This window comes from Schistocerca piceifrons, chromosome 1 (assembly GCF_021461385.2).
Source record: "Schistocerca piceifrons isolate TAMUIC-IGC-003096 chromosome 1, iqSchPice1.1, whole genome shotgun sequence".
NCBI classification, from domain to species: domain Eukaryota; kingdom Metazoa; phylum Arthropoda; class Insecta; order Orthoptera; family Acrididae; genus Schistocerca; species Schistocerca piceifrons.
In genome coordinates this window covers 1,134,016,465-1,134,043,440 of record NC_060138.1, presented here as the reverse complement: position 1 = coordinate 1,134,043,440, position 26,976 = coordinate 1,134,016,465, and the positions used below count along the sequence as shown (strand labels likewise).

General features: G+C 38.9%; 1 protein-coding gene across 1 annotated transcript in view; it reads left to right on the top strand.

Moving 5' to 3' along the window:
* Nucleotides 1-26,976, top strand: part of LOC124780516 (probable peroxisomal acyl-coenzyme A oxidase 1) — a 105,262-nt gene that overhangs the window by 61,397 nt on the left and 16,889 nt on the right. The window contains exons 6-10 of the mRNA XM_047253785.1: nucleotides 1,836-1,960; nucleotides 6,431-6,591; nucleotides 13,167-13,329; nucleotides 15,564-15,754; nucleotides 21,484-21,636. Coding sequence (XP_047109741.1) covers nucleotides 1,836-1,960; nucleotides 6,431-6,591; nucleotides 13,167-13,329; nucleotides 15,564-15,754; nucleotides 21,484-21,636 — 793 coding nt within the window. The remainder of the gene's footprint in view (nucleotides 1-1,835; nucleotides 1,961-6,430; nucleotides 6,592-13,166; nucleotides 13,330-15,563; nucleotides 15,755-21,483; nucleotides 21,637-26,976) is intronic.

Below are 26,976 nucleotides of genomic sequence, written 5' to 3'. Positions count from 1 at the left end.
AAACTGTGCCCTTTTGCTGTGAGAAGTTTCGTCAAAATAATCAACTCATGTCAGTGGCAGTGGATGAGCGGTTTCCTAGGTCAGATATTGGACTGTAAGGTGTACCCAGGAACATGTATAGATTCATATTGCAATTTAGCAATGATGAAGAGTGGATTGAAGTTTAAGAGAATTGTGAAGAAGAATCATTGAGGAAAAAGTCGAATACTGTAGTACTGAGGAACTATGAGATGTAAAACTTCCTGGCAGATTAAAACTGCGTGCCCGACCGAGACTCGAACTCGGGACCTTTGCCTTTCGCGGGCAAGTGCTCTACCATCTGAGCTACCGAAGCACGACTCACGCCCGGTACTGCAAGGTTCGCAGGAGAGCTTCTGTAAAGTTTGGAAGGTAGGAGACGAGATACTGGCAGAAGTAAAGCTGTGAGTACCGGGCGTGAGTCGTGCTTCGGTAGCTCAGATGGTAGAGCACTTGCCCGCGAAAGGCAAAGGTCCCGAGTTCGAGTCTCGGTCGGGCACACAGTTTTAATCTGCCAGGAAGTTTCATATCAGCGCACACTCCGCTGCAGAGTGAAAATCTCATTCTGGAAACCTCCCCCAGGCTGTGGCTAAGCCATGTCTCCGCTATATCCTTTCTTTCAGGAGTGCTAGTTCTGCAAGGTTCGCAGGAGAGCTTCTGTAAAGTTTGGAAGGTAGGAGACGAGATACTGGCAGAAGTAAAGCTGTGAGTACCGGGCGTGAGTCGTGCTTCGGTAGCTCAGATGGTAGAGCACTTGCCCGCGAAAGGCAAAGGTCCCGAGTTCGAGTCTCGATCGGGCACACAGTTTTAATCTGCCAGGAAGTTTCATATCAGCGCACACTCCGCTGCAGAGTGAAAATCTCATTCTGGAACTATGAGATGTTTTTGATGTTCTCTGAAGCTATTGCTACTGAGATAATTAACACCTCAGTAGTCAGTTAATTTGAAGAGGAATGGATGTCTTTAAAAAGACTATCAACAAACTGGGTAGATAAACATAGGTACAAGGAAGGTAACTGTGAAGAAACCTTTGGTAAGAGAAATACTTCAATTGCTTAATGAAAGGAGATGGTGTAAAAATGTTTAGGAAAAGACAGAAATACAACAATGTAAGTTACTTAGGAAGTGCAGGGGAGCTAGGAAAAAGTGACAGTAGGAAAAATTTGAAGAAATGCAAAAACAAATGTTTGTCATAAAGGCTGATTCATCATACAGAAAAGTCAAAACAGCATTTGTTAAAATTAAAAGCAAGGGCATCAACATTAAGAATGAAACTGAAATTTCACTGTTACACACGAAGGAGAGAACAGATAAGTAGAAAGAATACAATGAAACCGTCTATGGAGGGAGGTCTTGCCTGATAATATGATGTGGGAGTTGATATGGAAGACACAGGAGATCCAGTATTAGTCAGGCTTTATAGGGCTTTGGAAGACTTGCAATCAGATAAGGCAGAAGGGGTATAACATTGCTTTGGAAATTCTAAAGTTATTAGGAGAAGTCACAACCAAATGACTATTCAAGTCGGTGTGTTGAATCTGCGAGATCGGGACATACCATCAGACTTGCAGAAAAATATCGTCCACACAATCCCAAAAAAATTCAATGTACTTGAAACTGGCTGGGTGAGAGTAAGTAACAGAAACAAAATTTCTTCTGTTGACATTTTTATTTAGTAAAAGAAAATTTCGGGCACATAACAATATTATTACTTAGCACTCAAAATAAATATTATTACTGTACAGGTGAACACAGTTAGATAAGCTTTGAGTTAAATAATTAAAAATGTGTGCAATTTTCAAACATTTTTCCAACAGGTATCGTAATAGGAGAAATAGGTACAAAGCTGGGGATGAACTGCACAAACAATGGATACCTAGGCTTCAAAAGTGTTCGTATTCCTCGAGAAAATATGCTGATGAAGAATTCACAAGTGCTTGAGGTAATCTTCCTTAAATCTCTCTGATACAGTCTTGGGTTTTCATATCATTTTTTATGTTAATATCATACTTCTAAAAGCATGTGCGTTGGACAGATGTATGGATGGTGAAAGGACAAATACATAAAGGTACCTGTTATTTTAATTGGAACTACAGTGACAGCAATTATATCTTTTACCACTATAGAAAACTGTAGGCATAAGAACAGTGAGCACACCCACCAAATGATTTGTAGAGGTCATATGAGTTGCAGAAGGGTTCTGTTCATGTTGCTAATCAGACATTTTTTTGTAGGAGTTTTCATTGTCGAACATTATTTTGCCAACCATTCATATGCATGTTTCGTAGTGTGGTTCTGTTACAGGTATCTTTGTGTGCCTATGATGATAAAATGAAATAACCAAATACAGTAAGGGAGAAATAATACTGATGCGTCCATGCACCATGCATCATCCACCCCAGAGTTGCTTATGAAATGTCAGTATCTACATGCCTGACAGAAAAAGTGAGCTATCTAGAAGGTTAGAGGGAAACAAAAGGAAACTTCTTAAGTTCAGAGGGTATGTTTTGTTATTTCAGTGATTAGAAAATTGAGTCAGTTTTCAAAGAACTTGGCAGTTCACTGAGGTGACAGGGATAGCGATATGCACATACACATGTGGTAGCCATACTGTGTACCCAAGGTGTAAAAGGGAGTGCATTGGTGGAACTGTCATTTGCACTCAGGTGATTCATGTGAAAAGATTTCCAACATGATTATGGCCACAAGATGGGAATTAACAGACTTTGAATATGGAATGGTAGTTGGAACTAGATGCATGGGACATTCCATTTCAGAAATCATTAGGGAATACAATATTCTGACATACGTAGTGTCAAGAGTGTGCGAAGAATAGCAAATTTCAGGCATTACCTCTCACCGTGGACAATACAGTGCCTGACGGCCTTCACTTAACAAATAAAAGTAGTGGCATTTTTGTAGAATTGCCAGTGCTAACAGACAAATAACACTACACGAAATAACTGCAGAAATCAATGCGGGATATAAGATGCATGTATCCTTCAGAACAGTGCAACGAAATTTGGCATTAATGGGCTGTGGCAGAAGACAACTGACGAGAGTGCCTTTACCAACAGCATGACATCGCCTGCAGCATGTCTCCTGGGCTCTTCATTATATTGATTGGACCCTAGATGTCTGGAAAACAGAGGCCTGGTCAGATGAGTATTGATAATTCGTTGGTAAGAGCTGCTGGTAGGGTTCAAATGTGATGCAGACCCCATGAAGCCACCAACCCAAGTTGCTAATAAGGCAGTGTGCAAACTTCTGGTGCCTCCGTAATGGTGTGCCTTCGTTTATATGGAATGGACTTGGTCCTCTGATCCAACTGAACACAGCATTGACTGGGATGGTTATGTTCAGCTACTTGGAGACCATTTGCAACCATTCATGTTCCCAAACAATGATAGAATTTTTATGGATGACAGTGCACCATCTTACAGACCACAGTTGTTCACAATCGGTTTGAAGAACAGTCTAGACATTTCAAGTGAATGACTTGGCCACCCAGATCACCCAACATGGAACCCGTCAAACATTTATGGGACAGAATCGAGTGGTCAGTTGGTGCAAAAAATCTTGTATCGGCAACACTTTCACAATTATGGACAGCTACAGAGGTAACACAGCTCAGTATTTCTACAGGGGACTTCCAATGACTTGTGGAATCTATGCCATGTCGAGTCTCTGCACTATGCTAGACAAAATGAGGTCTGACACAATATTAGGGGGTATCCCATGACTTTCGTCACCCCAGTGTATGAGCCCACTTATCAGTATAATGATGCATTCCATCTGGCTTGGATGCATCCACTGATTCAGATGGAAGGGGTGACGTAAAATCATTGTATCCTCTCCCGGAGTGAGCTGACCCACAGCAGTTTCAACAGGTCCTTGATATCTTGCATTCTGGCAGTGGGACAGAGTTGATGTCTGAGCCAGATCCACACGTTCTACTAGGGACAGGTCTGGAGCCCTTGCTGGCCATGGGAATACCTCAACTTCACATAGATAGTTCGTAGAGACATGTGCCATGTGTTAGCGAACATTAAACTATTGAAAAATGGCACCACAATAGTGTTGCATGAGAGGTAACACACGAGGATGTGAGAGGGCCATGGCGCACTGTTGTGCTGTATGAGTTCCCACATTCACTACAAGCCATGCCCTGAAATCATACCCAATCACTTCCCACGCCGTAATGCCAGGAGTAAAACCACTGTGCCTCTCTGTAATGTTGGAAAAATGGTATCTCTTCCCAGGTCCCCACATTACTCACTGATGATGATCTGGGGTAATAAAGAGCCGCAATTCATCACTGAACACAATGCGATACCGGTCACTGGAGCTGTGGACCCAAAAACTTTGCATATCACTGCCTTAGACCATAGGTTTTTGGAATGAGTTCACCGTTGTTTACCCATATTGATTTCTAGAGTGTTAGTTGTTTGTGTGGTCAATTGAACAATGTTTCATGAACTGGTAATTCTCTGTATCTTTTGAGTTTCATCCATTCCTGTGTTATTGCTTGTGGTTGTTGGAGATATGGTTGGCAAATACTGCAAGCACTGATAGCCATGGTATTGGTCTGGATTTACTTCTGCTCCAAACAGGAGAACAGTTTGTGGCAACAGGATGCACAAGTGCTTGTGTAGTTCACAAGGTGTTCGCATTATATCCCCAGCTGACCAACCCTGAAGGCACCACATAGCTGAATGAGTGCCAAGGTCCCTGGCAGGTACATATCTAACGTGCTCAACAAAGGTTGGGGACACCGAGGATGTTGCCAAACTGGTGGGTCTTAGAGGGACAATTGCTGATTTATTCACGCACATTTCTGTGTTCCACTCCTCCGTAATCACGACACAGGATGATGCAAAACAGGAAGGTTGCAAAAGCGTAAGAGCCCTTTGCTGCTTCAGATAGTGTTCAGATTTCATAGAATGGTTTTGAACAGTCTCTAGTGCGGCCACCCTGGATACCAGAGCAAAAATTGCAACCTCACTACACTCCAAATGAGTCGGAGTATGTGGTTGCAGCCCCACAATGTCCTTAGAGTAGGGTTGAATTGTCAGAGGGATGTCAGCAGTGGCAAACACTGTCAAGAACATCGTGCCATTGCTCATTGCAGTGTGAACCATTTTAGACCGCGATATATGTGGGAATTCATGCCCTAAGGGAAGAAATGGTTTCACTGACGTACTTTATGCACTTACTGAGGACGTTTTGTGTCAGTTCTGAGCAGTAGGTTGCCTGAAATCATTTTCTCGGTCACCCATAAGAAAATCATGTGAGCAGTAGGTTGCCTGAAATCTTTTTCTCGGTCACCCATAAGAAAACATATGATCAGTAGGTTGCCTGAAATATTTTTCTCGGTCACTCATAAGAAAATCATGTGATTTCAACACTGGGTGTCATGGTCCTGACCTCCATCGCAGAGGTGTGAAAACAAGGGGAGGAAATGTCAGAAGTGTGGTGACCTCCCCATCGTGTGACATGTCCATGATGGTGCTGGGCAGAATTATGTTGAAATTTGGTGCCAATGTGACATCATTATCCCATTTTACAACTCACATCAACTTCCGAGCTGTGGCCTCTTTTTTGCATGTGTCAATACCTTGTAGCTTGACGTGTCATCGAGTCCAAGAGTGATATCACCAGGCATTACATTTTTGCACCATTACAAAGGAAGCTTCTAGGCATCTTTGAGCCAAATTTCAATATTTTGGCCACTGTGGGAGACAATAACGAGGCTTCAAAAAAGAGATACTTTTTTGTGGATTGTAGAATGTCTTTAATATTTGCATCATCATACGTACTGTGACAGATGATGATTCATGAGGGCCACAGGATTATTTTGGAACATTGCAGAGCAAATTTATTCAAAATGATAAAATAGGTGATTCTGATAAATTCACATAGCACATGAATACTCAATATTTTATTACGAAAATATAACGAAAAATGTATTTCGGAATCCACATTTCTGTTTGTTTCAAGTAGATGCTAATGAACTGCAATAAGAATACTTATACTTACAATAGCACAAAAATAGTATTAATAAGGAACTGACAAATGTTTGTTGCTTTGTGGCACACTCAGAACAACCATCACTAATAGCCAGTAATTGTTTTACTAGAGGAATAATTATGCACTTCTTCTATCAAAATAATAAGGAAATATTACTACAGAATTTCTTTTGGAAGAAGTGTAAAAATTGGCTTTTAGCACAGCACGGAAATAATGGAGTGTTATTAGCAAAAAAATTGCTGAATTTCAGGAGAATGTGTGAGTCATTTAATTGTGAATGTGTTAAAGCTATATGTATGTTTTAGCATGTTTGAGTTTTGCAAATTATCTATAGCCAAGGCATTCGTTGCCAAATAAAACTGAGACTGACATTTCCTTTTAGGATGGAACATATGTGAAGTCTCCCAGTGACAAGTTAACATACGGAACAATGATGTTTGTCAGAGTTGTTCTAGTACAGGATATGTCCAGCCACTTATCAAAAGCAGTTACAATTGCTACGAGGTACAGCGCTGTGCGTAGGCAATCAGAGATGAAAGCAGGGTATGTGTGCATATATTTTTTATTTTGTAGAATAAGCATTTTATAAGACATTGACTTTTTGGTTAATTCTATTTGAATGCCTAAAGAATGATGAGATTGTTGTACTTAATGAAATTCCTGCTGTAGTTTCTAAGTACAAGGGCATTTCATATTGATTTACAGTTTATTTATTCCTGTCACGCATGATGCGCATCTGACACACAATTATGATTACAAGTACATTGTGCTTTGGTCTAGGTAGTAGGACAATTACTTAACATGTAATCGCTATATAGTGCAACCCATTTTCTCAACTGCTGCCATAATGCAAGTGGAGAACATTACTAGAGGAATAATTATGCACTTCTTCTATCAAAATAATAAGGAAATACTACTACAGAATTTCTTTTGGAAGAAGTGTAAAAATTGGCTTTTAGCTCATCAAGGATGGTGCTGGACGACTTGATTTCTGTGGAAGGAGGGTATAAATGTTTTCAATACTCACAGGTGATTGGTGGTAGTGTGTGGAAAGTGTACACCATCACAAAAACTGCGTACAATTGGATGGATGGCTGTAAAAGTGGCTGCACATCAATGGAGAAAGGAACCAATCTTGAAGGAAAAGATTGGTAACACCAGTCAGCATTTTAAGAGTGGAAAAGTGTATTCAGGAGAATAGGTGCATGACATTCACAGAATTGGAGGCAGCCGTAGGTCTTGCAAAAGGCACTGTGCACTACATAGTGCATGAATAGCTTATCATTTTGAGTCCCAACAATATGAAAAGTGTAATTTTAAAATTTTTCACGATATCAACCTTTATTATCGTAGTAAGCATAAAATAAAAGAAGAAATCAGCCAACTGTAGACAATCAATTGTCTTAAGATTAGATTAGATTAGATTTACTTTCATTCCAATTGATCCGTAGTGAGGAGGTCCTCCAGGATGTGGAACATGTCAGGAGGTGGTTTTACTTTGAAACTGCTGGGATATAGTTTTCAAGTAGCCATCATTTCATATGATATGTGTGAAAGCAAACTTGCATTTTTCCTTGGCGAAGTCCCGCATCTTGGAAATTCCATGAACTTGTAACATGTAAATTAAATTATAATCCTAAATAACAAGCAAAAGTAGGCCTAAAATTTAATAAATTCTGTATTGCAAATACATCTGTGCCAATGGCTCCTGTTTGAAACCACTCATAAAAGCAGTAGTACAAACTCAAATTACATTACAATAAATTTACAATCTCCTACAATCACTAGCACAGTCACCATGTGACTGTTGCTCTCAATGCTGTAAGTGACTGCTACAATGTACTATATTAGTAGAAGTACTTCACTGTACCACTAGATGTGTACCACTAGATGTCTCTGTCTTGCGACAGCATCAGTGGCAGCATTGGTTGTTTCATGCTAAAGACACTGGTAATTATAAAAATAATAAAATAATAGTTTCAGGAAGAAGCCACAGGCACTCAAAGGGTCAAACTCAGAAAGATGTCCACCATGTGGATCCCCAAATCCCTGAATGCAGCACAAACACAACATTGCGAAGACATATGAAGTGGCCTCCCTTCAATGCCACAGCTAGGATCTGAAAGGTGTCATGTCCAAACTCAGGATTGGCAATGAAACTTGACTCTGCTACCATGAGCTGGAGATCAAAGCCCAATCAATGCAACGGAAGCATACAAGTAACCTCCTGAAAAAGTCCCATACAGTGCCTTCAGGGAAAAACACATGGTACAAGGAGGGAACCCCGTCGTTAACTGACTGGAACCAGGGACCACCGTCCAACAGCATGATGTATTTGGAGGCTGCGACATGCAATTCAAAATAAACGAACAGGAAAATGGATGAAAGGAGTGCTCTTGCAACATGATCATGCCCATCCCCATCCAAGTCAGACAACCATGAGGAGTTCCAGGTACTGTGACATGCACCATATACTCCTGACTTGATCCCTCCTTATTACCATAGATCCATGACTATGAGAAACCACTGCATGGACGTCATTTCACAAACAACCAGGAACTTCAAGCTGGTGTCCTGCGGTGGGTGAAACAGACTCCAAAAAAGTGTATCGAGGAAGACATAAAGTAATTACCACCTTGGTGGTGTAAGTGTGTGGAGCTTAATGGAGTCTATGTAGAAAAAGTGCATGTATCTGCTGAGACAGAGAGATTCATAGTGGATATATAAATTGTAGATAATCATGGAATGCCTCTCGTATAATATTGTATCACATGGCTAATAACAAGTTCCTCCCGTTAAAACTGTAACTATGTCATTCATGATATATTAGTAGGCTTTGATGTACTGTTTTTGAAGAAGAATTGTGACTACAATGCAATATGCTGTAAGTGGTACCTAAGAGAGATTTTCTGCAATTTTCTCTGAAAATTAACAATATGAATTTAGACAAATTTCTACTTGTCACATAGAGGAGATACTGAGCAGTGGACAGGCACATTTAAAAGTAGTGCATTGGATAAGCTATTGGACTAATTCCTTTTAGTAGTAGTAGTACTAAAGATTAATTTAGTAACTATTGATTGCTTATCATACATTCACTTTTGAAGTTAACATTGTAGTTATTGTGGGCAACTGTCCTAGCTGACTGATTTTTAGGATAATTCAGGAACCCTTCAGATGGTCTTAAAACATATAATAATAGTTCAATTTTCTGTTAATTTACACACACTGTGCTCTGAATCTATTCAATTCATTTCATTCTTATGAGTCATATTTCATTGATTTGCAACCCTTCCTAATAAATTCATATACTGCACCAAACATACAGGCTTTTATTTCTATATAAGTGACTTATTGTTTCAAAATCTGAAATTCTAACAGGCCTTGTTTGGGGTTGCTGTAATCAAAAAGCATAGCCCCAGAAATAGGCATTTGGGTGCACTTCTTGTTCACTTATTTATTTTAGATTAAGTGTCCTTTTCATTCCATAGATCCATAGTGAGGATGTCCTTGTGGATGTAAAACTTGTTGTAAAACTAACAACAACAATAACAGACTAAATAATTCATATTACACACTATTAGACTCTTGAGCCTTTACTAGGTTGGATGAGTTCCCCAAAAAATGATCCTATATGGCATTATGGAATGAAAGTAAGTGGAATATGCTAGCTTTTTTATTACTACCTATGTCTGACAACATCCATATTGCAAATAAAAAATTGTTTAGACACTTCAACAATTCTGTGGTCTGCTGCTCCCAACTGAATTTATTATAAGTTATCATCTCAAGAATTTAACACTGTCAACCTCTTTTACTTGTTTTTCGTCATATTTTAGGCGTGTACTGATGGAAATGTCTTAAAAGTTTTACACTGTGTATAATAGGCCTTTTCAGACTTTAGTGATAAAAAATTGTACAAATGTTGACGAAAATGCCATTAACCAATCTTTCTAAAACTATACTTGATTTGCTATTTATTGAAACGTTGTGTGTCGTCAACAAGTAAATAAGCTTGGGATCTTGTGATAGTACGGATACAATGTGAATAAGTATACAGAAGAAAAGTAAGGGCTCTAAGACGGAACTTTGTGGGACACCTTAAGTTATTAGTTCCCAATGGATAATACAGGAGTTTTTCCGTATGTTTCCTATCAGAGTGATAAAATTTGAGCCATTTTGCAGCATTTCTTGTAACACCATAGTATCTCAATTTACTTAAACTGTGTACATTTATTCACATCATACATATGAGAACTAATTATATGTGGTGTCCCACAAGGTTCCATCATAGGCCCTTACTTTTTCCTATGTATATCAGTGACCTTTGTAATGTTACCTCACTGGATATTTTACTGAGTAGTAGACTCTCCTACAAGCATTCCATGCTTTCCCTGTAGTAAATGGATTATCTGACCATGATGCACAACCGATTAACTTACAAAACCTAACAGTCTGTACACTTCAGAAACCATTAAGTAAAAGTGTGAGGGTGCTCAACTCGGTATCTATAGATCACTTCAGAGAAAGTTTAGGAAATGTAAACTGGGAAGATGTATATAATGAACCAAATGCTAATGATAAATGCAACATTGTTTTCCAAAGAAAATTACTAAATGTGACACCACACACTTTTCAAAGAAACCTTGTATTACTACAGGTATTAAAGTGTCTTCAGAAAGAAAAAGAAAACTGTATGAGACTACAAGAACTAGGAATGATCTAGAAGTAGTTTTACACTATAAAAATTATTGTAACATACTGGGAAAAATTGTAAGGAAATCAAGAAATATGTATGTTAGAGAAGAAATTAACAACTCCAGCAATAAAATCAAATCGATATGGAATGTTGTTAGAAGGGAGACAGGAAAAGTAACCACTGGGGTAGGTAGTATTACTATTAAAGAGAAAGAGACCATCCTAGCCAACAGTACACAAGTAGCTAATGTATTTAACAAACATTTCTTAAATGTAGGAGAAAAAATTGGTGAGAATAGTTCAAAGGAAAAAGCCAGACAGTACATGGAAGAGTCTGTTTTGAAAAAATTTAGTCAGATAAAGTTTCACCTAACAACCTCTTGTGAAATAAGTAAAATTATTAAATCTTTGAAAAATAAATGTTCTGTTGGAGTAGATGACATCTCTAATAAGATATTAAAACAATGTGGAGCAATTACAGCTGATATTCTGAGTCACATATGTAATGCATCACTAACTCGAGGTATTTTCCCAGACAGGTTAAAATATTGTCAGGCCTCTCTACATAAAGAGAAAACACAGATGTCAATAATTATCAGCCAGTATCCTTGCTTACAGCATTTTCTAAATCTTCGAGAAAGTAATGTACTCAAAGAGTGTTTAGTCATCTCAACAGTAATAGGATACTTGGTAAATTCCAGTTTGGATTTCAAAAATGCTGTTCCACTGAGACAACAATATAAAATTTCACTGTCCACATAATACAATCTTTAAATAGTGAAATGTCGCCAATAGGAATTTTCTGTGACTTGTCCAAAGCATTTGATTGTGTGAACCGTGACATTATGTTACAGAAATTACATTTCTATGGTATAAATGGAATAGCATATGAGTGGTTTAAGTCATACCTACAGAACAGGAAGCAGAAAGTTTTCTTATATGGGTCAAGTGATTTAAATAAGTTTGCCACTTCATCTAACTGGAGTGAAATTACATTAGGTGTTCCACAAGATTCGATCATGGTTCCCCTTCTGTTCTTGATATATGTGAATGACTTCCCTTCCTATCTGAAACAGGAAGCTGAACTGACACCGTTTGCTGATGGTACAAGCATTGTTATTACTCCAGTAAAAGAAACTCCAATTGAAAATGATGCAAATAAGTTCTTTGGAAAAGTCATTAATTGGTTTTCTGCAAATGGGCTTGCTCTAAACTTTGAAAAAACACAGTACATCCAATTTTCTGCTGCAAAAAGTACAATTCCTTCAATAAATATAACACATCAACAGAAGTCAGTAGGCAGGATAGAGCATACTAAGTTTTTGGGTGTTCATATAGATGAGAATCTTAATTGGAAAATTCATATTTTGGATCGTCTAAAGTGACTAGGTTCAGCAACTTTTGCAATCAGAATAACTGCCAATTTTGAGGATATAGAAATTAGTAAGCTAACATACTTTGCATACTTTCAGTCTCATGTGGAATAATATTTTGGGGTAACTCAACATCTAGACAAAAAGTATTCACTGCTCAAAAGATAGTGGTTAGAATAATGTGTGGGGTTCATAGTCGCACATCTTGTAGGCATCTTTTTAAAAGATTGGGAATTCTTACAACAGTCTCACAGTACATTTACTCACTAATGAAATTTATTTTCAACAACATAGACCAGTTTAAAAACAACAGTGACTTTCATGATTGTAATGCCACAAAAAAGAAAGACTTACACTATCCTTTACGCAACCTATCTTTGGCACAGAAACGGGTAAAATACGCTGTTATAAAAATTTTCGACAAATTACAAGATAAAAATAAAATGTCTGACAGACAGCAGCAATAGCTTGAAAAATAAATTGAAAACGTATCTCCTTGACAATTCCTTCTATACCATAGATGAATTCTTGAATAGGAATAAAAAAATCTATAAATATGGTATATGCATTTTGTGCCATTTAATATTAAAAATCTTGTTTCATATGTGTGTTTCTTGTGTACTTGACACGTTCCACATCATAATGGCTGCTGTACTGTGCGATTGATCAATGGAACATGCAACTAACTAACTAACTAACTAACTAACTAACTATGAGCGAACCAACTGCGACTTCACATGACGTTGCTTGTACCTGAGGTAACTGGACTAGATGCCTGGCTCTGTTCACAAAAATAATAGCTCGATAACATGGTAGGGTCATACTGGTTAGATGTACTGTATTAAAGTAGTTTTCTTAGTAGTAGACATCTGTGTGGCCTACATTTGAAAGCTTTCTGAAAGTCAAGAAATGCCAAATCCAATTGATTACCTGCATCTTTCTCTCTTACAAGACAGTACTTGAAGAACACGAGTTTGGTTTCACTTTATTCATGCTATACTCAAAATGTGTAAATTTATAATTATTAATCCTGTTTGTTTATTTTAGGCAAAGGGAACCCCAAATTATAGATTACGTTACACAACAGTACAAACTGTTCCCAAATATTGCCTTGTACTTCGCTCTGCGCTTTAGTGCAAATTGGCTTTGGGAAATGTATAACAGTGTCACATCTGAATTGGAGTCTGGTGATATGGAAAGACTGCCTGAGGTAAGTCATTTGTTTTTCACTTTCTTACGTACATGACTAATGTAAAAAATGTGCTAAAATAATGAATAAAAATTAACTATGTAGGAAAAGATAGATTGCTACTTACCATAAAAATGATGGTTAAGTAGCAGACAGGAACAATTGAGAGACTTTACACATTAGCTTTCAGCCACTGTCTTCATCAGAAAAAAGAAGAGAAAGACACACACATTCATTCACACAAGCAAGCACACCTCACATATACATGACCGCCATCTCCTGCAGCTTGGATTGGAATGCAATTGTGACGTAGAACACAAGCAGAAATTCTGGTCTGAGCTGCTGGAGATGATGGACATGTGTGTGTGACATGTGCTTGTTTGTGTGAATGACTGTGCATGTGTTTCTCTTCTTTTTCTGACAAATACTGTAGCGTAAAGCTAATGTGTAAGTGTCTTTTAATTGTGCCGGTCTGCAACTTAACAAGTCATCTTTGGGTAAGTAGCAATCTCTCTTTTCCTAGATTGTTGATATTTCAATCTGGATTTTCCATTGTGTTTATAAAAATTAATTAATTCAAGCTTGCATACTGAAATCTGTAATTAAAAAACTGCACAAAAAGGATCAAAGGCCTGTGGGGGTGAGAGGAGTGCAAATTCCATGGGAAAGAAGTACGGATCGGATTAAAAAAACACAGACTATTTACATTGAGGTTGGTTAGACAGAAAATGAAATAAATATAAAATGAAATTAGATAAAAACCAACACTGAAACACTTATTTGGGTTATTAACAAAGAAAGTTGTAAATTAAACAGACTGATGAACCTCAGGTTGCTTTCATTACCCAAGAACCACTGATCCAGAAATGTTTAACTTAATTTCTTCCCTACAATAGATTTACAGATTTGTAAGCTTATTTATTTGCATCTAGTTAACTTTCTCTGATGATGAGTTCACAGCATGTTTGTACTAGTATATCTGATGTCCTACAGTACCAGTTATGGACTGAAATTGAGAAAAATAATTATTTTCTTTTACATAAGTGTTCTTAACTCTATTTTGTCCACAGAATCATAATTTATTAAGTATGTATGCAATGTACGCCATTCATTAATGTGGAAAATTACTTTGATGTTACAGTCTTGTTAAGGCATAGTCTTTTAGATGATGTGAGTTTTGCCTCATCATGTGTCAAGCTTAGCCAGACAGTTCTCTTGAATGGATCAAACCCCCATCCATTTTCAGCTGTAACCAAAAATTTAACAAGTGTAGCAATAACATATTAGCAACTTTTCTCCTCTGCTGTTCATTGTCCACCATAATTTCTTTATAATTAACTGTGACATAATTAAAATTTCTTTGCAATTAACTGGCACACGATTAAAAAGTGATCGGGGTTGTTTGACTACAGTGTTTTCTGATGACACGAGCATCCCAATCTACGTGTCAAACTCAACTGTACCAGAATTGTGAATTGAAGTGTGAATTGTGATTTATTTGTCTCGTAATGTACATAATCATTTGATTCAGGTGCAGGAGACACATCAAATTGTCGTATAATTTCACCATAAACAAAGAAAAGCAACTGCTTATGTGAAATCAAAACAGGCCAACAGCTGGTTTCATTCTTAAATTAGTTTTTCACTCTGCAAGGCAGTGTGCATTGTTTCGAAACTTCTGGGAAGATTAAAACTGTAGGCTGGACCAGGACTCAAACCCAGAATTGTGCCTTTCATGTGCAGTGCTCTTGCTCTAAGACAGCCAGGTACCATTCATGATCCACACTCAAAGACAAGCTTAGGTTCAAGTCCAGGTGCACAATTAGCTTTAATGTGTCAGGAAGTTTCAACACAGCACAGACTCAGCTGCAGAGTGAGAAATTCATTCCAGAAACAATCTCCTAGTCTGTGGCTAAGCCAATTCTCTGCAGTATCCTTTCTTCTTCTTCTTCTTCTTCTTCTTCCTCCTCTTCCTCTTCCTCTTCCAGATTTGAGTTTTGGTCCTGCTCACAGTTTTAATCTGGCAGGAAGTTTCAGTTTCACTCTTAATTTCACAAAAATTAAAAATTAATATTATGTCATATCAAACAAATAAGAATGACTTGTTATAGAAAGAAGGAAAAAATGGTATTTTAAACACTGGAGACAACATGCTTTTATTGTCTTTTTTGTTGTCAAACATGTGTAATATCAGTAAAAAGGAAAGAATCAATAAAACAACTGCAGATGTTGGTATAAGTTACTTTTCTTTTCAGCTGCATGCAATGTCATGTTGTCTGAAAGCTGTTGCAACTGCAGATGCAGCTGCAGGAGTGGAAACTTGCCGGCTAGCATGTGGTGGTCACGGTTACATGACATCCAGCAATCTTCCCTGCATCTATGGTCTTGTAACTGCTGCCTGCACATACGAGGGAGAGAACACCGTTATGCTTCTGCAGACTGCCAGGTAACAACTCTATAGTACTGCCACATGTCATTAGTGCCCTTGTATATTTGGGGAAAACAGAAGAATAAAACTGCTGTGAAGCAGAATAGGAGTTAGAATGGTATAAAATGAATGAAAAAGTGCTATATTTATGATATGGGAATGTTTGACTTATTTTAACACTTTCCTCTTTATATTTATACTGTTGAAGAATAGGTACATATAAATGAGTGGAACGGTACAAGTTCCATTAAAAAATCAGCAGATTACAGGCCAAATGTTTCAGACCAGTAACGTTTAATTCAAAGGAAATAATAAGAGTTTCACAGCTTTTAATATTCATTTAATGGCACATTGCATGTGAATATAGGAGGAATAGTAAATAAATAATATTTATTGAATTAGTTGTACTAATACACTAATTCAAATAAACATTCCTTATAACATGCGCTCGATTTTTATTGGTTCAGATGTACAGCTAGTTACAGAGATAAGTTCTCACCCATTCCATGGGTTTAGTTATTAACCATCTTTTTCTTTTGAAGTTCAAGTTGTGAAGTTGTCAATAGTTAAAACTTCCAGGTCGAGAGGCTTTGGTCAATCTGTAAAACTACTTCTTCCTTATGTTTCGTTGCCAGCTGTGGGAAACATCTTCTGAGGTGTGTCTTTTACAGATCGACCACGGCCTCTCAGCTCGGAAGTTTTAACTTATGAAGATGCTGGCCATGAAAGCCTACATGTTATGATTGTGAAGTTGCGCTTGAGTGTAGATAATTGAATTTTTGCACCATGACTGTGATCTGCTGGCCAATTCCACTCTATCATTTAAACATGCCACACACATTTAAAAATACAGAGTCTGCCAATAAGGTATCTGTGTACAGATTTTGAAACAAAAATCCTGACATTCTTGACATGAGCATCGTCAGTAGACATCGAAGGACATCCTGAGTGGGGTCATCTTTAACTTCCATCTGGCCATTTTTAAACCGTGTAAACCATTCATAACACTGAGTACAGCTTAAGCACTCATCACTGTAGGCTTCCTGCATCATTTGTTGTGTCTCTGTAAAGGTTTACTTGAGTTTCACACCAAATTTAATGCAGACACATTGCTCTAATAACTCTGTCATCTCAAAATTCACAAACTGTGTGACACAACATTCTACTCAATACAGCACTGAACAACAACTGACTAACATACAACAATGAAACTTCCAGCAGTTACACATTAAAACAGGTGTGTGCAGAGATCATCATCATCATCTTGGACAGTTTCCAGCCACTGGCTGGGTCTGTCGGGAACACAAGCCTCTCCACCGTGTTCTGTCTTTCCACCATTCCCCCTCTTCCACCTTCGTCCAGTTCTCTCCTCTTCTCACCACACATTCCTTCACTCCCTTCACCCATCTATCTCTTGGTCTTCCTCTGGGCCTCTTCCCCTCCAGTTGCAGATCAAACATCCTCTTTGGAATTCTTCCCTCATCCATTCTCTTCATGTGTCCATACCACTGCAGTCTTGATTTTTCTATCCTGTCCTGTACTGGTTCCTCCTTTAGTCTTTCCCTCACATACAAATTTCGCAATCTGTCTCGTCTTGTTACACCCAACCTGCTCCTCTGGAACTTCATTTCACTAGCCTGTATTCTACTTTTGTCGCTTTTGTGCATTACCCATGTCTCACTTCCGTATGTCAATATGGGGACAAAGTAGGTTCGGTATATAATTCCCTTGGATTTCTGTGGCACCTCCTTGCTCCAAATAAGCCCCCTAATGCATTTGTAGAACTGCCCTGCTTTTCTGCATCTTTCATTTATTTCCATTGCGTTTCCCCCCTTACTTTCAATCACGCTTCCCAGGTACTTGAAGTTCTCTACCACTTGTAGTTTTTCCCCTCCACAAGTTATATCCACATTTGGCCTATTCTTCTTCCTTGTTGTGACGATTATTTCACTTTTCTTTGCAGAGAAATGCATTCCATATTGTGCTGCCGTTGCCTCCCATGCATCTAACTGCTCTTGCACCTCCTTCACGCAATTTCCCCATAACATCAGGTCATCGGCAAAAAGCACTGCTTTCATTTTATGATCTCCAATTGCATCTGATACTTGCTGTAGGATTTCATCCATAACAATAATAAACAATAAAGGCGAAAGTGCACTTCCCTGTCGCAGCCCATTTTCCAGCTTGAACCATGCAGTACGTTCCCTCCCCACTTTCACACAACTCTCACTTCCCTCATACATTTTTCTGACTTTTCGTGTAATCTCTTCATCTATCCCTTTTGCGTTCAGCACATCCCAGAGCTTGTCCCTACAGATACTATCATACGCCTTCTCAATATCCAAAAAGGCCATGATTAAGTCCTTCCCGTACTCATAGTGCCTTTCCTGCAGTTGCCTTACCGCAAATATGAGGTCCGTTGTTGATCTTCCCAGTCTGAAACCGTACTGCTCCTCTTGCAGTCTACTTTCAATACTGCTTCTTATTCTCTTCTCCAGCATCTTTTCATAGATTTTTCCACAGTGGCATAGCAGGGTGATTCCTCTGTAGTTCTCACATCTCCTTTTACCCCTTTCTTGAAGATCGGGACTATAATTCCTTTCTTCCAATCCTCAGGAATTCTGTTCTCCTTCCACACCACCCTCAGCACTCTGTATAGCCACTGGGTTCCTACTTCTCCTGCTGCTCGTATCATATCCACTGTTACTTCGTCCCAACCTGGTGCCTTGCCCCCTTTCATCCTCTTTATGGCTTCTTCCACTTCATTCCAAGTTAGATCATCAATTTCCCCACTATTATAATCGTCTGCTGCCTTAGGCTCTCCATCGCTGTTAGTTACCTGCTTGGCAGCATTCAACAGATCTTCAAAGTACTCCTTCCAAATCTTTTTGAGCTCATGCATTTCCTCCACAACTCTTCCATTATTATCCATGATCCTCAGGCACTCGCTTCTGTCATTCCTCTTATTTCTTACCATGGTGTAAAGTACTTTTTTGTTCCCTTCACTGTCCTCTTCTAACATTCTTGTCCATTTTTCCATCCACTTCTTCTTCTCCGCCCTTACTATGGTCTGTGCCGCTTTCTTGCTTTCCTTATATTTTACCCTAGCTTCCTCTGTTCGGGTCTGGAACCATTCTCTGAAGGCTTTGTTCTTTCGAAGTACTGCCTCTTTACATATGTTGTTCCACCATGGGGTTTCCCTACTTCTCCTCTTTGTGCTAGTTCTTCCGCACACAGTCTCAGCTGCCTCAACTAGAGCCCTCTTAAAATCGCCCCATTCTTCTTCCACTGTTCTCTGATCTTCCTTTGGCAGCTTCTTCCTGATCAGTGTCTGGTACTGGGTCCTCCGTTCATCCTCTTTCAGCATCCATGTCTTCAACCTTTTCTCCTGTATATCTGTTGCCCTCCTATCTTTTTTCTCTCTTAGGGTGGCTACCAACAGCCGATGGTCGCTGTCTAAGGCCTCAGATGGTATGACCTTAACATCTGTGAGGCTGCTCATCATCTGCCTATCCACTAGTACATAGTCTACTACTGAAGTTTGGGACCAGTCCCCACTGTACCAAGTTATTTTGTGACTACTCCTCTTCTTGTACCACGAATTTGCGATCGCCAGCCCATTCCTCTTGCAGAATTCCAGCAACAATTTTCCTTCTCTATTTCGGTTCCCCCAGCCCTCTGGTCCCATTATCTCCTCGAATCCTTTCCTGTCTGTGCCAACATGTGCATTGAGGTCCCCTATTATAATCTGATTTCCTCCATTTAGCTGCTTTTGCATGTCATCTTCAAATTCCTCCTTCTCCTTTTTTGTACACCCCACCTGTGGGGCATATGCTTGGATGATTTCAATGCTTTTTCCTTTCACCCGTACTCTGGCTTTTATCATTCGATCATTGATACCTTCCACCTCCTCCTGCAGACCCTCTCTGACCACTATTGCCACTCCATTTCTTCCCCTCTCATTCCCTATCCAGTACAGTTTACATCCTTTACTTAGTGGTTTTTCACCAACTCCTCTCCACCTAGTCTCAGCAAGTCCCAAGATGTCCAATTTCCTCCTTTCCATCATTTCTACAATTTCTTCTAACTTCCCAGTTAGAGTCCTTATGTTTAAGGTGCCCAGCCGTAAACCATCTCGTAACCCTTTTCCATTGCTTGGTCCGTTTCCTTTAAATCCGTTCCGTGATCCGAGGCATGTTCCCTTTTTGAAAGCAGTTGATTTATCCACTACTGGCTTGCTAGGCCTATCGCAGCTTCACCAGAGCCCCGTTAGCCGTCACGTTTCAGGGTTCCCATAGGGCCTTCTCAGCTACCGTAGCGGTCCTGGGGCACACGAAGTCCCCGCTGTACATCGCCCCTAAAGGCAATCCCCTACTTTGTGCCGTTGCCCATCTCCCACGACTTGGACGAGGGGTTGGACTTATGTGCAGAGATGCCAACTACATTTCACTCCAACACAGCAGTGGCCATGAAATTACGAATGTTCCATAATTTTTTGAGGAGACCTCATGCAAAGCATTATTAAATTTGTAGAATATAGTCCATAAACATGCGCACACAGAGTTGCTACATGTCTCTGTGTTTCACATACAAGAATTTGGCAGACATTGTATATGCAGGGCCTGTATCCTTACCATTTACAGTGGATTCAGGGCCTTCAAGGAGGATATGAAGGTGGGCAACTGGAATGTTGTCATCAGCTAATTGCAAATCAGCAGCTAATCTCATTAATATTGTTTACTGATGAAGCCACTTTAACTCATGACTGTATCAAATAACACTGATAACTCACATTGTTTCTTCAATGACAACTCACATGCCTTTATGGAGACACATTTTCAAGAATGTTTCTCTGTAAATGTGCAGTATGGTATAATAGACGGACCAGTTATTTAGACTTCACTGCAAATTAGCTTCTGGCATTATTGGAAGAGGTTCCTTTGGCTACAAGGGAGGGTATGTTGTTCTGCACATTGTAGTAGTTAGGTGAGACATCATATAAACCTAACAATCCCTGAAAAATGGATCAGTAGAAATTTCATGTTACTTGCCCCTTTTAGATCTTTGCCTGTGGTGGTGGTTGAAAGGCAAAGTCTACAAAGAAAAGGTAACCACACAGACAGGTGATATCATCAAGAGAATTCAAAAGCACATTTAAGTCATAAGTGGAATTTATTAAAATAAACTTTGAAGTTTATCAATTGTGTTTGCTTAAAAACCTTCTGTCAGTATTCTGTTTGAGTTACATTCTAACAGCTGTGTTTCTGTGAACAATAAAACTGGATGCATTGTGATATGGAATGTTTTACTTGAATTAGTCTATACTACCATCTCTTAAAATATGTTCCTCCTGAAATGTGCTGTATATCTGTAGATTTTTTAACTGATAAGTGATTCAGTAATTTCCATACATTTTGCTGGACAGAAATCTATGGCTACAATATATGCACTCTTAAATGTTTCTGTCTCCCTATTTATCACTCTCACCCCCCCCCCCCCTCCTCCTCCTTACCTACTCTAGTCTCTCTCTCTCTCAACCCTATACACTGTGAAATGGAATGGATGCTTTAGTTGAATAAGTTTCAGTGTCAGCTGTCTTTTTATTGGTGTCTATTGGGCTGTTACTGCATCTCAACACAGTTACTCTTTATCTGTCATTACTCACTGCAGTTTGTTTTTTGAAAATACATTATTTTGTTTTGCGTTGAAGGTTGTTAAACTGTAAAATCATTGTTAACTTTCTGCAGGTTCTTGATGAAAGCATGGGGCCTTGCTGCCAGCAATCAGGCACTGACACCAACGGTGGCTTACTTACGCCAAGCTGTAGGCAGAGGCAGTGAGGGAACCTTTGAGAAAACAATGCAAGGACTCATCCGTGCATACTGGCAAGTGGCTGCAGGGTACGTACAGAAAACAATGTTAATGAAGTTTTTACAAAGCATATGGAAGTTATGCTATAAAACTGAAACCAGTGTTTGCGACAAAAGTGATTGTCCTTTGGTTCATTGTAAGCAGTTTCTTGTTCATAATGGAGCAGTGCTGCAGATGGGATATGGCAAAGATACTTTCATTTCAGGATCATGCAGAAAGCAAAATGGATTTCAAGGAATCTTTTCCCCTCACATCCTCCATATTATGACCATAGATAGATCATTAAATACTTTTTGTATGTGGTTATAAAATACCACAAACTTTCAAAAAATATGTAGATTCCACTAGAAACATATTCTGTACTTTGCACCAGGACTAGAAGAAAGTAAGTTTATTATTCCATCACTGTTGAACTCACAAAAGTAGTGTGCATATAAGAAGGCAGATGGTGGACGACGTGGAGCATGAGTACACAGTGTACCATGTGACACACTAGCCACTAGTATCATCCTGCTGCACTGACCTGTAACATAAAGTTTGGAATGCACTTTGCTTGTAAGGTGATAGGTTTTTTGAAACTGTAGTCTTTATTATGGCTGATATATGACAAAAAAAGCAAATAGAAAAATCTTCTGTGCCCAAACACATTTTTACCATATGAGATGGAAAGAGAGTGATTTTTGGGTACTGCAATGGACGAGATTTGAAAACCTGGGAGTTTAAAGGTGGAAGACAAGGTAATACACAAGACAGAGATTATTGATGAAACATCATGCATGAGTTCATAAGAGTGAAAAGCCAAGCGCTTTGTTCGTAACAGAAGTAAGAGGGGGACGGCGAAAAATAGATAAGTCAGAAAATGAAAGATGTAGAAAACTAAAATGGAGTGAAGAAAGGAGTAGCTACTGTGGAGAAATGAAGAGATGCAACATAAATTAAGGCCAGGTAGGTGTCGAGAACCTAGGACACAGTGTAGTGTTAGTTCCCACCTGTAGAGTTCTGTAATACTGGTAACTGGGGGAAGAATCCAGATGGTGTGTGTGGTGAAACAGGCACCAAAGTCGCAACTGTCATGTCGTAAAGCATGCTCTGCAACAGGATATTGTGTGTTGCCTATGTCCATTCATTCTAACTGATAACTTGGTAATAGTCACGTCGATGTAAAAGGCCCAACAGTGTTTACGTAACAGCCGGTATATGACGTGTCTTTTTAGAAGGTTGCTGTCCCCTTTGATAGTATATGTTTCCCAGTTACAGGGCTGGTATAGATGGTGGTAGGAGGGTGCCCAGGGCAAGTCTTACAGCAGGGACAGCCACAAGGATAGGAGCCATAGCGTAGGGAGATGGGTGCATAAAGAGCATAGAGTCTGACTATGACAAGGATATTGCGGAGATTGGAATGGCAACGAAAAGGTATTCTAGGTGTGGTGGGCAAAATCTAAGACAGAATGTCTCACATTTCAGGGCATGATTTTAGGAAGTCGTGGCCTTGTTGAAGTAGCTAATTAATACATTCAGGACCAGGATATTACTGTGTGACAAGTGGTGTGCTCTGAAGTTGGTTTTTGGAGGGATCAGCAGTACCAGGGTTGGATGTGATGGCCGGAAATCTGCTTTTGAACTAGGCTGGTGGCGTAATGCTGCTCAGCCTTTTACATTGGCATGAATGCAGTTAGGGTGAATGGGCATAGGCAGAAGGTGTACAGTGGTAACACACAATATCCTATTGCAAAGCATGCTTTACAACATGACAGTCCTGTTGTAACCTCGGTGCCTGGTTTCACCACACGCGCCATCTGGATTCTTCCCCCAGATATCAGTTTTGCAGAACTCTACTAGTGGGAACTAACACTATAACGTGTCCTATGTTCTTGCCACCTACCTGGTCTTAATTTATGTTAATTTCTTGCATCTCTTCATTTCTTCCTTTATTCACTCCATTGTATTTTTCTACATCTTTCATTTTCTGTCTTGTCTATCTTTTGCTGTCCCCCTCCACCTCTGTTATGTACAATGCACTTAGCTTTTCACTCTTATTAACTCATGTATGATGTTTTATCAGTAATCTCTGTCTTGCATATTACCCTGACTTCCACCTTTAAGCTCTCAGGTTTTCAAATCTCATCCAGTGCAGTCCCCAACAGTCTGTCTTTATTTCTTACCCCGTCCCGTACATCTCCCGATATCTGCCCCTTTTCCTAGACCTCTCCAGTCCTTTTTCTTCACTCCTCTTCCTTCTCCTTCAACCCTTCTGCCTAAAGACTGAGCCACTGACTCTGACAGCTTTTGTAATTATAACCTGCTTTTATGTGTGTGTTCTGCTGCTGCTTGATGAGTAGATTTTTTTTATCTATCCAATTATATTATTTTGTAAACAAAGAAGGGCAGCACAAATGGACACAGGTTTGTCTGAATCATGGGAGAGTGTCATAGACATTCAGAAAAAACTGATCTGGCAGACACTTGAAGATTCATACAAACCTTCTTGTGAAAGGCTACTTTTGAAGTTTTAAGAACCAGTATTAAGTGATTAACTTCTCTTATCTGGGGTTCACGGTCATGCCAAATTTTTTGAAGGTCATCACGGTTGCCAATGACTTTAAAATTAATTGATTAGACAATACTATTGCAGTTTTGGTTGTGGGTGTATTATCATGTGGAATACTGTAAAACTGTGTTTCAGCACATGTCGGACCTTAAAATACACCTGACATGCGTGTACGTCATAATCACATTTCCATATGTGATATACATAGTCTTGTTCTCAGTTAATGTAGCTGCATTCTTGCAGTTCAGTCACTCTTCACTTTTCTAACAAACTTTCCATATAGATAATCTCTTTAAATAATTCCTCCAGAGGAACTATGATGACTGTTTGAATTGAGAACATTGATTGTTAAGAGGTCACAAGTTATGATTTATTCACTCAGTAAACATCAACACTTTTGATAACATTCAGCATTTCAATCTACATGCCACAATGAAATTTAAGCAACAACCTATTGTGGCATGGACATGCTGTAAAATCATTAAGACAACCGAGCAGTGCCAATGAATGCACTATCCAACTTGGCTCACTCTGTCCTCGCCGAGAGTCCAACTGCAACTAACTCACACCACAACAATGACTGGTCTCTAGCCTACTGTCCACAAGTAAAGATTAACTTATTCTGGTAGCCACAGCTACAACACGTTCAATGGAGAACTTCATCAGTAACTATACATTCTAAATTATTAACATACAGCAAATACTTGGCATGTGAAGACACTACCCTCACATGCTCTCAGATCTCAAAAATTAATTTTGCCTAGAAATTTGTGGTGACATAAAGTTTCAGTGTGAAATTGATCATGTAAGAAGGGCCCCAGTAAACAGTAAAGAGCACAAGGGAATATGATATAACCTTAATTAAAGAAATATTGAAGTTATTGTCATTCCAAGAGAGTTACCACACCACAACATTACCAAGAGAAATTATTTTTAGCATCATCAAAACAGCCCACTTTGTGCCTGTGAGAGATCGATAAAGAAAGATGAGAGCATTAAGCCACAAACTGTCAGGCATTAAGCCACAAACTGTCAGCACAGTATACAGTAATCTAACTGCCACTGTTGTGTAAAATAACATTCTTCTGTCTTTTATTCCTAACTGAATTCATCAACTTTAAAGTTCATCATTAAAGTATCTACTGAAGTAATCAACTTTTTAATTAGTCAATGAAGTAATCAATTTCAGTAGATCAATTAATAAAGCACTGCTAAACCAGACAGTAATAATCATTAATAAAATTAACATTCTTGTTATCACCACAATCAAAGATGAAATATTGTCATAACACAACAAAAAGACAAGTAATCACATGCTTAACAATGCAGCCACACAGATAAATAAGTAATCAAAGTGACATCCATCATCTGTAATTAATGGATTTTAAAAAAGGGGGGCAGGGGGGGGGGGGGGGGGGGGGAAGGTGGCAAATGTTGTTTCAGTTGCAGTGAGTGCATGAAACAAATACATGAATACATAAATACCTTACATCTTTGCAATATCCAAAAAATATTTTTGTTGCACTTTGGTATCACATTTAATCACTACAGTAGTGGGTACTCTTTGTTTTTTTTTTAAATACCTAACCAGCAAAGTAAATACATTACATGGGATTCACAACAGTGACACTGCTCCACATCATGTGGGTTTGTTGATAAACACCCCGTTGTCCATGGCCTGCTGGGTAGGGCGACTGCACACAGAGATGCTCTGGTGGAGTGGGGGACATTGCGCTGCTTACAGCGGTGGTGGCAGTGTAGCATGGCTGGTTGCCACAGTGCACCACTCAGCAGAGAATTTGTAATCTATTGGATGTCACATGTTGTGACATTGGTTACTTTCCATGAGCCAGCAGTTTGCACACTCTGACGTAGTGGTGACGTAATACTGCCAGGTTATGGTACCTCATAAACACAGAAAGAAAACATGCAGCAGGACACTTCACTTTAACACACTTTAACCACAACAAAAATAAATGTAATCATCACATGCTAACAGTACAATTCAAAATGGCACAGAGATGAAATTTAAGTACATTCACATTGTAATAATTCCTAAGCAAATTAAGTTTGAAAACCATCACAAGACATATTACATCATAGCACTTGCAAAAAATCAAACTATTCATTAATTCTCTGTTATTAACATCTTAATAGCAGCGTAAAAAGAAAAAAACTCAATCAATTTGTTATCCTAACTCACTGGGAAAAAATCCTCAACCATTCTGTTCTTGTCTTGAGCACTATCACACTATTCTTCTCCATTTCCTTCCAGCCTCATGTGATAAAGTTTGATGTTTTCAACAAGATGAGGTCCAAAATATTTTTCCCATTAAGTTTTTCTATTTCAACAGAGTTGGGTTGTACTATTCTCCAAATTCTAAATGGTCTCAAACAGTAATGTAAAAACTTCGTAACTTTTTCCTTTGCTACGGACTATTTAAAATGGTATTGTATTAATAAACAATCCCTGATCTTATACACAACAGGTTTCACTAAATGGTTCTGTCTTTCTTTTCTTGCCAAGGCCATCCATTTGCTTCAGAGCTGTATGTTGTTGCTGCGTTTTTGCCCCCAGCCGTCAGTTCACTTTGTGATGGAAAATAAATAAATTCATCAAAGATACTGTCAGGTTCTTTATCATGCAAAATGGTACAATCTGGAACACCAGCACTATCATGGGTTAAGCTGTTCATTACCTCTTCAAAGTCAGACAACTTATTATCCAATTAATGTGCTTCCTTCCGCAATATGCTCTAAACAGTCGTTCAAGTATGCGCATCATACGTTCTGCAGGTTTCGATGCAGGTCTATATGTTGA